This window comes from Lontra canadensis, unplaced genomic scaffold (assembly GCF_010015895.1).
Source record: "Lontra canadensis isolate GAN:19392208 unplaced genomic scaffold, GSC_riverotter_1.0 scaffold1, whole genome shotgun sequence".
Lineage (NCBI taxonomy): Eukaryota > Metazoa > Chordata > Mammalia > Carnivora > Mustelidae > Lontra > Lontra canadensis.
The window spans coordinates 117,351,221-117,363,579 of NW_022630995.1; the positions used below are offsets into that span (position 1 = coordinate 117,351,221).

The window sequence follows — 12,359 nt, forward strand, 5'->3', positions numbered from 1 at the left end:
TTTTTTTTTTAAGTCTAATTAACCACCCAAATCTCCATATCCTCTCAGGAAGTTAATTTACCCTAGACAATCAAGGGCTCAAAAAGTCTACTTTTTGCTATAAATATAAAATAATCTGTAGCAGAAAAATATAGCCTCTCTAAGAAGTAGATTTCATTTTTGTTTGCTGACAAAATTGTGAGTTGGTTAGACAACATGAGTTACCACATAACTGTACACCACAGATCAGCACCTCAAATTCCAGCTCTACTTAAACAAAAATTAAAAAGCACTTTAGCCATCTGGTCTGGTATAAATGTTGGTTCCCTTCTTCCCCAAGGTAGAAAATTCAGAATATAGTCAACGGTGACTGCCTTTCGCTGAAGCAGGGGGTAGGGACCGCAGCACCACATCCTCCATTGTACGTGCGAGCTCAAGATGGCTTCCCCGTGGGCGGCAGCTCCTCCCTCCACTGCTCCGACTTACGCTCCCAGCAGTGACGGACAAATCAGAACTGGGGTGAACGCATGGTACTCCAGGCAATGGGGGAGCGGGGTGGGGAGGGGGAGTTGCCTTCGATTTCATAAATTGTGACAATACTTGGTATTATCAAAGCCACTGTTCACAGGCAGAAAGTGGGGTACACTGGAGTCCTTCACAACTTAGCTTTATAGATGACCGTCAAAATTTACTAAACAAATATTTCCCCCAAAACTTAAAAAGAAAAAAAATCATCCACAGAACCCTACACCAAAATTCATTGTTTAAAAAATTTCCTTCTGAGACTAGACTAGGGTGGCTACTGAGGTGACAGGAACGTGCTCTCAGAACTGAAACTGCTTCTCCTCATTTCATCTGCCGTTTGCATCCTGCTGGTTAAAAAAAGTACGGAAATGTTTCTAGACCACTCACACGCCCACTCAGTCTACATTGCACTTCTGTCCTTTAGTTAGGAAAGGCAAGATCATCTCTGAGGCCAGCCTCCTCCTTTCTGCTTCTGCATAACCACCATGTCCAACCAACGATCACGTAAGTTCTTGAAAGTTTGAGTGGACAAATGTTCTGGCCATCTCATGGTGCTTCTCTTCTCGAATTTGGTGTCTTGATGAGACAAACGTCTGAACTGTTTTTGAGGCTTTTAATGTGCAAAAAAGTCCCCAAGCCATCAAATCAACTTGGGCCTCCGTTAAGGTGTTTTGGTTGCTTGCTTTAGCCGCTGAAAACCCTGTCTTGTATAGTGCACCAGATCCATCAAACTGCTGTTGAGGGCCAAGGCACACACACTTGTGCTGAGCTGAGCAAAAAATTCTGCAAACAAAGCAAAACCAAAACCAAGTAAACACATTTGCACACACAGAAATAAAAATGGAAACATAAAAAGTCAACATTCCAGCAACTGTATCCCCACAATATTCCGTACACTTCATCACAGCAAAAAATCGCAGTCTCCTGTAGTGGCTCGCTGGTTCTCCACGTCCCTCCACAACACTGGAATGTAAGCCCTGGGCTGGTTCTTGAGCTGAATCCATAATGCCTGGCACAGTGGCTTGTGCTGGAAAATACCCAACCTGCACTACTGGGTCGATGGATGGGTGAATCAAACAAAATCAAACCAAACCCCCAACATGTGAAGAGCATCATTAGTCTGCTAAGAAAGAAAGTAAAATTCTAGGAGGCAATGAGAAATACAAGTGGCTATAGGTGGTGGGCCACTGCCTTCCCTACAGCCAGGAAAGAATCTGGAACGGCATTACTGGGGCAGTTACGTATCAGCATTTACTCAGTGGTCGCCGGACTGACAGGGAGCAGTTCCTCTAACAACACACACTGTCCCGTCTCCTGAACTTTCTCCAAGGTTTCTTCTTCTCAAAGTCGTCTCAGGAATGTTTTCTAGGCCACACTTTTTATACTGTTGCTAACCGTCTTTCTCAACAGATACGGAAAACAAACGTGCGACTTGGTATTTAGGTCACATGACCTCACGTACCAAGCTGGTCGTGGGCAGAGACAGCCGGTCCCTTCCCCTCTTCACCTGCCTCCCCCCTCTGCTAGCATGTCAGTTCAGGCTGCCACAGTGGCACCAGAACTTCTAGGGGGCAACCACTCCTAAGTTAACACGGAAGTCTGACTCCGCACCACAGAGCTCAAGAAAGAACTGCGGCTGGGTCACGAGGCAGAACGGAGGAGAGCAAATACCTACACCCTCCCTTCTCTTCAGAACACGGAACGTAAACTGCAAACCAACAACGTTCCTCCCTCCTGCTCCCCATGCCCCAGGAGTTACCACCACAGAGCCATTTACCTTTATTCTTCCTTGTAAGGACTTCAGCCTGCTCCCAAAGATCGAAGGCGGTAAGGACATGGGAAGTAATGGTGACATATGAAGATGTCATGTTCTGAATGGTGACAGGCATGCCGCTGCTCCCTACGCTGCCAGCACTTGGCTGGGACCCGACAGAGCCAGCAGGAGAAGGCATTGGAGAGAGAGGGGACGGTGTGCCTGTGGTTCTGGAAAGCAGGAGAAAGAACAGAACTGGTGAGTCACCTAAACCCGCAGACTATGGACTACTTGTCTCTGGGACTGCAGTCCAGTTTTAGAGTTCTGAGGTGTACTAGCCAAAACAATCACTTCCAGAAGATCAGAGATGCCTTTCACCTTCAGTATTTGGGGAATTTATTTCAGGACACACAAGATGGGGCCCATCAAACAGAGAATGTAACTGGGTGGAAGCAAGGTGTCCTTCGCTGGACACGGAATCAGGAGGCACATTATGTTCCAAATATGCTCGTTCCATTTCCAGTCCACTCCCTCGGCCTGAAAGCCCTCCACCCCCCCCAACTCAGTTCTAGCTTCCACCAAGACAATGCTTCCCCGTGAAGATGGTTCTCATCTCCTACATCTTCATTCTCTCATCCAGTCAAACACGGACCGACACCCGCTCCACGCTCGGCACTCTTCTGGACCCCAGATAGACAGCATGGCCTCCCTCCGGCCACCACCTGAACTGGTCTCTTCACATTTACCTATTAATTTACCCATTGCACTTCTCACATCCCATTATACTCTTGTGCCTATTTCTTTTCCTTCCTTGAAGGCTGGGACCATTTCTTACAAATCATGGCATTTCTGGCACTTAACACTGAGAGGAGGCTCTTCCTAAGTATCTACTGAATCGGTGCTTGGCCGAACCAAGGACAGGACGCCTCCGAGGAGACTGGGCAGGAGGCACTGCACCTCAGGGGATGCACTCTTCTCCCTGTTCTCCTTCTGGCTACCTACCTGCACGGGCCTTGATGGGCCTCAAGTGAGAAACATGAGGAAAACACTGAGACGGGAAAGGTAACAGAAAGATCAAGGTCAAGCAGCAGGAGCCTCACGATTGGGTCCATCTGCCCTTGGGGGCTGCAGGGACCCCAAGTGTCCCCCACAGAATATATACCGTGAAGGACTAGAGAGCAATCTCCACGAGGGCAGAAATTCTTGTCTGCTTTGTTTACTGCTTTATCCCCTGTGCCTAAAAACAAGGTTTGGTAGAGAAAAGGTGTTTGCTATAAACTGGCTGGGCAAATGGGTAAGGAGTTATCTAAAATAATGTGACTGACAATTTATTAACTTAGAATTAACATCTGAGATGAGTGGCATGAAAATTTTCGGAAGTAAGAAGTTACTTCTCAGTCAGGACTTTTTTTTTTTTTTTTTTTTTTAAAGAGAGGCCATATGGGAATCTCTCCTTCTGAATGTGCTAGAAATGGGGCAGTCTTCTAGGTGATATTCTTAAAATAGCAGAACTTATCAGAACTGAGAACTTTTCAAGGAGTATAACCAAATTAAAAAAAAAAAATACTAGGCAAGTACTACATACAGGGTAGAAAATTTTAACTTCATCTTAACAACACCTGCACAAAAATTCTGTTTTCACCATGTTATGGCACAGATGAACACCTTCAGTTCACAAAGGAGGTGGGAGTTAGCGAGAGATAGTTTTCATTCTTAACAGTACTGTCATGGACCCATTCTTAACAGTACTGTCATGGACCCTAGATAAGGGGATTTGGTTCTAGAAAGTTCTTATTTACTGAAATGCCAAGACAACATGTCCTACAGACAGAGAAAAGACTTTGGCTCTAGTTGGCTCTGCCTCCGTTTTGTGTTGTCAGACGTATCTGTAGATCCTCAAAGCTCTAAAATTTTGACCTGAGATTCTCTGTAATTATCTTCTTATGTTACTGACTCAGCAGACTTGTAACCTTTCCTTGGCTTGTAACCATTCCTCAAAGAGGTAGAAATACACTAATAATTTAAGTTTAAGGAGCAATTCAGCACACAGATGTAACACAATTTTTGGAAAGTCAAAGTCATACAAATGGCTGCAAAAGCAAGAGGTAAATATAGAGGTATATAGAGGTAACCTGATTCTGAGAATTATTTAAATTAGACTTTTCATTACCTTGCAACGCATGGAGAAGGCGCCTGGGCAACTTTGAAAAGACTGCTGAAGTGTTCGTTAAGAGCACGAGAATACTTTATTGCTGTATCTTTTTTACAACGAAACATCGCCATGTTCAAAATGGACTGGCAACGCATGCTATGAACATAAACAGAAGTGAGAGTGAAGTGTTACTTTTGTAAACACAAGTACCAGCACTACACAAAGCCATCTAACTAACTTTTCACAGTGTAAGGAACACACAGGGCTTTCCTCATCTACGTGAGGAAAAACATCTTAAGACTCTCACTGTTCACACTATCCTCAAAAGGAAATCAGACATAAAGGGGTGCCTGCGTGGCTCAGTCACCTGAGCACCCCATTCTGGATTTCGGCTCACGTCACGGCTTCAGGGTCCTGAGATCAATCCCTCGGTTGGGCTCTACGCTAGGTGTGGAGCCTGCTTCAGGTATTCTCTCTCTCCTTCTCTCTGTCCCTCCCCGCAAAGTAAACATTGGTGGAAAAACACAAATACACAAAAATATCATTTAAGTTGTGAGACCAAAGCATCTATTGAGTCAATGGTAGTAAAATGTAAAATGGCGGTAGATGCCTTTCATAAAAAGTAAGCATCAGTGGGATTAACCCCTTGACCACACACTCTACTTTCTGGTATTGTTTTGCCCTTCACTATTAATTTCCATGTGAAGAAAACAAATTTCAAAATTTTTTTTTGTAACAGCAAAAGATGCAACAGCAAATACCATTTAGACAAGTGAAAAAAAATGTACACACCATAAAACAGCAAATATTTTCTCTTGTGGAGCTGAGGCGTCTGAGAAGGATTTTAATGACATTATAAATCTATAGGAAAATGCAGAAATACATCAGGTTAACCAAAGGCAATAGAAAAGCCAAGGCACAAAGTCATCTGATTATGTTTGTCTTGGTTTTGTGTTGATTTTCCTGAAGATATGAAGACATGAAAACCACACAGAAAAAAACCCCAGGCTTTAGAGCAGTAATTCAGGCCATTCAGCAAAGCGGGCAAAAACACGTCTCTTCTCTGGCCTGTCTACCTGCTGGGAACCACGTAGACTCAAGTCCTCACAGAGTCCCCTGCCCAAACACAGATAAAGAAGGGAGCTGACCCGGAGCTGCCAACACATCTGATAAGACAGCCGAACTGGAAAAACCCGCCTCTCCCTGAAAGGCCTGGCACGTCACAGTCCGCCTGGCAAAAGGACGGGGCTGGACCGAGTCCCTCCATTCTAGCACTTCAGCTAGGATACAACTTTCATGTCAGGCCCAAGAGATGGTCCTGGATCAGTAGCTTTTTTTAAGGCTCTCTCTATTACATCGTCTTCCTACTACATTTGAATCAATTCCAACAATAAAGGCGAGGACGGAGAAGCATGAAGGAAGATGGCAAAATGACATGGCACTTACTTAATGAGGTCCACGCTTTCTGCGTACACCGAGTAAGCCGACTTGCACGCCGGGCTCTCTGACTCCATGGCAATCCCGCACTCAATAAGGGACAAGGCGGCCTCCAAGTACTTAAAAGCCTTCCCAACCTTGTCCGTCTGCAGAAGAAAATGGTCAGCATTAGGCCTCAGACAGACTTAACTGTTTAGTTTCTCAACGACATTCTTTACCTCAGCTTCCCTCCACTGTCTTCGGTTAATTATGGCTAAGGAAAAGCCTGAGAATAACTCGAAATAATAACCAAAGCCCGCTGGCCCTGACTCACTGCAAAATCTCCTTTAGCAAAAAAGTAGTAGGAAAAAGAAAACCATCTTACTAAGACTACTCTCTCAAAGTCTTAAACTACATAATCAAACCAAGGCAGTAAGCGCGTCATTGTTACACATGTACAACTACTCACTATGTGATTCTCCTAAGAAGCAGATATCCTATGCACCTATAGACTGATGCAGACACAAATTTCTTTGTATGTGTTGAAGTTTATCATATAAGCAACAGGAAACATTATGGTTTAGGAGCATCTAAGGACTTCTAACAATAATTGTCTTCTGTATTTTAGGGCCAAACAGATTATCCAACCTCATGTGGAGGTCAGGGTTAAATGTGCAAGGCTATCCCTGGGCCATCGAGGTTAAAACTTCAGAGTCCCTTAAAGGACAAGGAGAAACATGGAGGAGATCAAATCCTGGCGGTCACCTACACCTGAAGGCGGGCAGCATCGCGGACACGGCCAGCTCCTCTGGGACAGGGATGGCGCCTCCACCTTTCCTCTACACTTTCCATAGCACCACGTGTTACAAGAGCAACCAATTCACTCGTATCCAAGTCTGCAGTTTCTGCTAATGCTTTCAATTTGCTACATTCAAAGAGAATTAAAAAGAGCCAAGATGCAAGTGGAGGATAAGGAGATGGTGACATATTGGCAAAGAAAGACGGTGTGGGGCTGCTAATTTTTAAAAAAATAACGTGGATCTAAAATATTTTTTCTAGAGAAAGTCTGGCTCAGAAAATCAGTAACAGTATGGAGGTTCCTCAAAAAGTTAAAAATACGGGGCGCCTGGGTGGCTCAGTGGGTTAAAGCCTCTGCCTTCGGCTCGGGTCGTGATCCCAGGGTCCTGGGATCGAGCCCCACATCGGGCTCTCTGCTCAGCGGGGAGCCTGCTTTTTCCTCTCTCTCTGCCTGCCTCCCTGCCTACTTGTGATCTCCATCTGTCAAATAAATAAATAAAAAATCTTTAAAAAAAAAAAGTTAAAAATACAAACACCCTATGATCCAGCAGATGTACTACTAGGTATTTACCTAAATTATACAAAAATACAGATTCAAAGGGGCACACGCACCCCAGCGTTTACAGCAGCGTTAGCAACAAGAGCCAAACTAGGGAGAGCACGCCCAGATGTCCACCGACGGATGAATGGATAAAGATGTTGGGGGGAGTGTGTGTGTGTGTGTGTGTGTGTGTGTAAACATATATGTATATATATAAATGGAATATTACTCAGCGATCAAAAAGAATGAAATCTTACCATTTACAGTGGCGTTGATGGAGTCAGAGTGTATTATTGTAAGTGAAATAAGTCAATCAGAGAAAGACAAATACTGTATGATTTCACTTATGGGGCATTTAAGAAACCAAACAGATGAACATAAGGGAAGGGATGGAAAAATAAAAGAAGATAAAAACAGAGAGGGAGGCAAACCATAAAACAGACTCTTGACTGTAGAGAACAAACTGAGGGCTGCTGGAGGGAGTGGGTGGGAGGTGGGCCTGATGGGTGATGGGCAATAAGTAGGACACTTGTGATCCAACACTGGGTGTTGTATGTAAGTGACGAATCAATAAATTCTACTCCTGAAACTAGTATTACACGATATAGAAAAATAAAGAAAAATTAAGAAAAACTTGAAACATTAAGTATTATATTTAGTAAGTGCTGTCAACTTCTTGTACTTGAAAAATATCTTATATGTTTAATAAAAAGTGTTTTACATTTCAAAAAAAGAAAAGGAAAAAGAAAATTAGTGACAAAGAATAAAGATCAAATTGGCACGCCCCCCACTAAACCAGCGGTACATGGCTTTACTGGTTTGCTTCACTGGTGAGAGTATAACTCCTCAAATTTGTTTACTTAATGCCATCTCTTTCATGGAAATTCCAAGATTTATACGGCCTCAGTTCATAAATGAAAGGAACTACAGTAAAAAGAACTATAGTAACTATATATAAGGTTACTATATAGTTACTATATATAAAATCACTATATAGTTATTATATATAAAGTTACTATATAGTTACTACATATAGTAACTAAAAAAAAGTATAGTAAAACAAAAAATTGCCAATATCCACTTCTTTGAGCAAAGTATTCTGTAAGGCTAACAATGACAATATTCCTGTAATAGCTTCCTGGGTTGCTCTGGAGACGGTGTTCAAGCAGTTGTGTCCTCACTTCCCTACTCAACATTGAGTAACGCAGAGAAAAAAATACATTCCTCTATGCTCACAGGTGCACTTAACTATGTGGAACGCAAAAGGGACCAATGTGAGACCTTGTGCAAGTAAAGGAGAATTATTACTTTTCTTTATTTGACAGAGAGAGAAGGGGGGAGAGAGAGCTTGACAGCACATGCAAGGAGAAGGTGCAGAGGGAGAAGTAGGCTCCCTGCTGAGCAGGGAGCCTGATGTGGGACTTGATCCCTGGACCCTGGGACCATGACCTGAACTGAAGAAAGATTCTCAACTGACTGAGCCACCCAGGTGTCCCCAAATAAAGGAGAATTAAAGAAGAATAAAGAGGGTGCCCATTCAGGTTTCTGTTCAAACCAGAGTATTTTCAGAGTGAAATGAGCTATTATTAGGTATTAAAATGAGATGCAATAAGGTATAAAGCAGGACTGAACTGGGCACACTGGGATATATGGGCAGCTTAGGTAGGGAGGAAGAAGAGGTACATCTGTATAAATTAATTTGTATATAAAACAAAAACAAAGTTCCCTGGACTACTGTTTGAATCATGAAGGAATCCAGTGGCTGAAAGCGTGCAACGTCAACGTTAAGTTTTAGACAACCAGCTGACAAAGTACTGAGTATTTACTCTTTTGCAGATCTCAAAAGGTTCTTACAGTTCTGGCACCAACTTTGGGGAGCTCTGCCTCTGGAAGGCAGAGATGGGAAAAACACTGTCCTTTGGTGTAGACGTGGCCGTCTTCATCGTAATCCGGCCGTCCTAGGGTCCTGGGAACCAGGCCACTCTGGAGAGGGGTCTACAGGTAGAGGCTTACCTCTGACCCACAGTAAGCATCCCCCACAGCATCCCCCATAGTAAGGACTTGATAAACATCCCACCCTGATGAACAGGGGCTGATAACAGGGTCTTGGTCCAGGCTTCCCCAGCTGGTCTGAGAGAGATGGCTGCCTACAGACTGCAGGCGAGAGCACAAGCCAGGACCTGGGAGGGGTGGCGGGCAGCCACCCTGCTCTTCCCCTGTGGCACAAGGTTCAATAGATGGTATTTGCAGGGGCTGAGGCTCAGAGAAAACATTAAATAAGTAAAAACCCCTGAGTCTTAGATGTTTGAACATGACAAAGGGCCGGCATTATCTAATTATACTGCCACAGCAATGTAAGAGCACATTTAATTATGGATGCAATTAACAACAAAAGCACCACTTCCCAGAAAGTTCCAACAGCCACTGGGTAAAGAGAGCTCATTTTGTAAAAGCATGTTTACCAATACTGCAATCATTGTTACCTTCACCTTAAAACTTTACCTAAGGGCACTTGTCTACTCTTCCCTCGGGTTATTATCTCAAGGGCTTGGAGACCATTTTGGAGCAACAGACTACCTCAGCTTCCAAAATCTTTCAGGCTGAACACAAACTGATCAACTTTTAAGAGCAGAACACGTCTCCCACATCCAAAGAACTGACTCAGTGGCAAGAGGAAGCCCTCGTGTATTAAATCAAACAGCACCAGGTAGACTTAACTTCCATTCATTTAGATACAAAACTTGTCACTAGGTACCCTGTATACTCTCCCACATTCAGACTGAGTCAAAGCAAATAATTTCGCTAAGAATCTGTCACCCCTCGCTTGTTAAAACCCACTGATCCATGGGGCGCCTTGGGGGCTGGCTCAGTTGGTTAAGCAACTGCCTTCGGCTCAGGTCATGATCCCGGAGTACCAGGATCAAGTCCCACATCGGGCTCCCGCTCTATGGGGAGTCTGCTTCTCCTCTCTCATGCTCTCTTTCACTGTCAATCTCTCTCAAATAAATAAATAAATAAATAAATAAATAAATCTTTTAAAACAAACAAACGAAAAAAAACCCACTGATCCTGCTTTACTTTGTGGCCCCCATTGGCCCTCTCCCACCCCCTCCCTACCCCCACCCTCACCCCGGAGTTCAGTGATAAGGAATTCAATGAGACCACAGAGATCTTATCAGAAAACATTCTACCAAAGGGCAGGAAGAGCCAAACTGACCATTAATTCTGCTTTCTGCTTCAACTTTTTGGCCTCCTTCATGTGAAAATCTGCTTGTTGTCTGAAAGAGAAGCAAAGACCAGGGTGGGTCAAAGGAACCTGGAATTAATAGACTGGACAAGATGACTGAAGACTAACAGGGTGAAAAAGGCTGGGAGAAGCCAGGGCAGAGGAGGGGGGAAGCTGAGAAGAGGCAGAGGAAACAGGAGGAAAGCAGCAGCAGGAAAAGCCAGGGTCTTACCTGTCAAGCTTCACCGGAGGCTTCCCTGGTTTAGAGTTACCATTTGGCAAAGAAGGCACTAGAAAAGGATATGCAGTATCTCCAGAAGACCCCTTTAAAAAAAAAAAAAAAATCATCATACAGGTCACACTCCAACAGTTAAAACCATTGACCTAAATATACCACCCCTCTAAATTAGCCCAAAATAGTAGCTTAAAAAAAGAGGAAATCAAGCACTGTACAATTTAGCTTAGCAAAGCATTTTCCTAGCTAGATTCAGCTGAAACTGTAGGTTCTGAATGTACTGAGGACCACAACGATATGAGACAAGAATGTCCAAAAGCCAAGATAACCAACAAACCTAATCATAACGTTTTCTCTTTGTCAACATGCACCCGCCCCCACCACCGCCCCTGCAGGTTGGCAGGAAATAAGGACCTTGTATTTGAGAAAGTGGATACTTTTTTCTCATTACGACCAATAATGTAAGTATTTGATACCAAGCATGCAAACCAAGAACTAAGCTGGGTAACATTTTTTTACTGCAAAACACCTGATAGGAAATTAACACAAAAATCTATTCCAATTTTTCACTCCTGAACCACTTTGTTAAGGAAGAATAAATAGCCTCTAAACTTACATGGAAAATTTACCATCTTTTTCACTCTCACAAGGAGAACTTTAACCACAAGTAACTCATTACTGCCTTATTAACAGGGATGAAGAGTCCTGAAATACCATCACGAGGAACCTCTCTTACTTGGGAACTTAAAGCTGTACTGATGGATAAGTTCCATAAATTCCAGCCACCATCCCCGCCCCCCCCCGCCCCCCGGCCCCGCCACCAACTTACTTTGTGCTCCTGACAGCTTCCAGATCCCTTCCCCTCTACTTTTCTGTGCTTGGGAGCAGAAGAGTCTTTGTGGCTGCCCTTGCTACTACTGGCACTTTGGGGAGGGTCCTGGCTGCAGGGGTCGGCTTCCCGCTTTGGCCTCTTTTGTGCAGGCTTGGCTGGCTTCTGGGAGGAGGAGGAAGAGGAAGAGGAAGAGGAGGATGACGCAGATGGGGGTGGAAGCGCTTCCTTCTTTGAGGGCTCAGAGGCGGGCCTGGATGTTCTGGAAGGAGACAGCATGCAAAATTAACAAGACAGAACACGAACCATATAACTTAGTAGTTTAGTTGTAAGAGAAAATGGCTGCTGACACCAAAAATTAAGAAATCATAGAGCACGAAATCCATTCTTGTAGAAAGGCCAAATTTCAGGGACTTTGGGTACCTCTGAGATATCTAGACCAATCTATGAATAATGGATTAAGTTGTATGGTTTGTCACTAAGCTCCCAGAGTCCACCACCCTACTCTCCCAAATTAGTCTTATTAGCTGCTCCCCAACCTGTACCTTTCTCTGACAAGCAGGCTAGCCCAGATGCCACCTCCTCTCTCCTCCTCCATCCTCCCCTCCCACAAATCTCTGTTGGCTCTCACCCAGTGACACTACGCACTTTCTTTTGCCAAGTCATTTCATGAAATGATTTCTTGAATAAACCAGAGAATGAATAACAGTTATTTTTTTATATTCACACCTTCCTGGAGCAACCCCCTGTCCTGTGGCCACCTTTCTCCAAAGCAAGGGACTTAGGGAATAGGCCTGGGCACCCTCGGTAATCGCCTGAAGAAAGAGCACTGAGCCCAGGCTCCCAGGGTTCAACTGCTAGCTCCAACTGTCAAGAATCTTGTGACTGTGAACAAGTCATTTTCT

General features: G+C 44.0%; 1 protein-coding gene across 7 annotated transcripts in view; it reads right to left on the bottom strand.

Annotated features, from left to right (window-relative positions):
* Positions 1-12,359, bottom strand: part of AFF1 (AF4/FMR2 family member 1) — a 199,980-nt gene continuing 187,621 nt past the window's right edge. For 6 of the 7 annotated variants that reach the window (XM_032862044.1, XM_032862035.1, XM_032862016.1 and 3 more), the window contains 8 exons: positions 11,455-11,716; positions 10,623-10,714; positions 10,382-10,442; positions 5,856-5,992; positions 5,202-5,270; positions 4,428-4,565; positions 2,282-2,487; positions 1-1,287 (listed from right to left, as the gene is read on the bottom strand). In XM_032862044.1, the coding sequence (XP_032717935.1) occupies positions 1,166-1,287; positions 2,282-2,487; positions 4,428-4,565; positions 5,202-5,270; positions 5,856-5,992; positions 10,382-10,442; positions 10,623-10,714; positions 11,455-11,716 (1,087 nt within the window). In that variant the 3' untranslated portion in view covers positions 1-1,165. Of the gene's footprint in view, positions 1,288-2,281; positions 2,488-4,427; positions 4,566-5,201; positions 5,271-5,855; positions 5,993-10,381; positions 10,443-10,622; positions 10,715-11,454; positions 11,717-12,359 lie in introns of those variants that run through there. The other variant, XR_004383211.1, reaches the window with a different exon arrangement.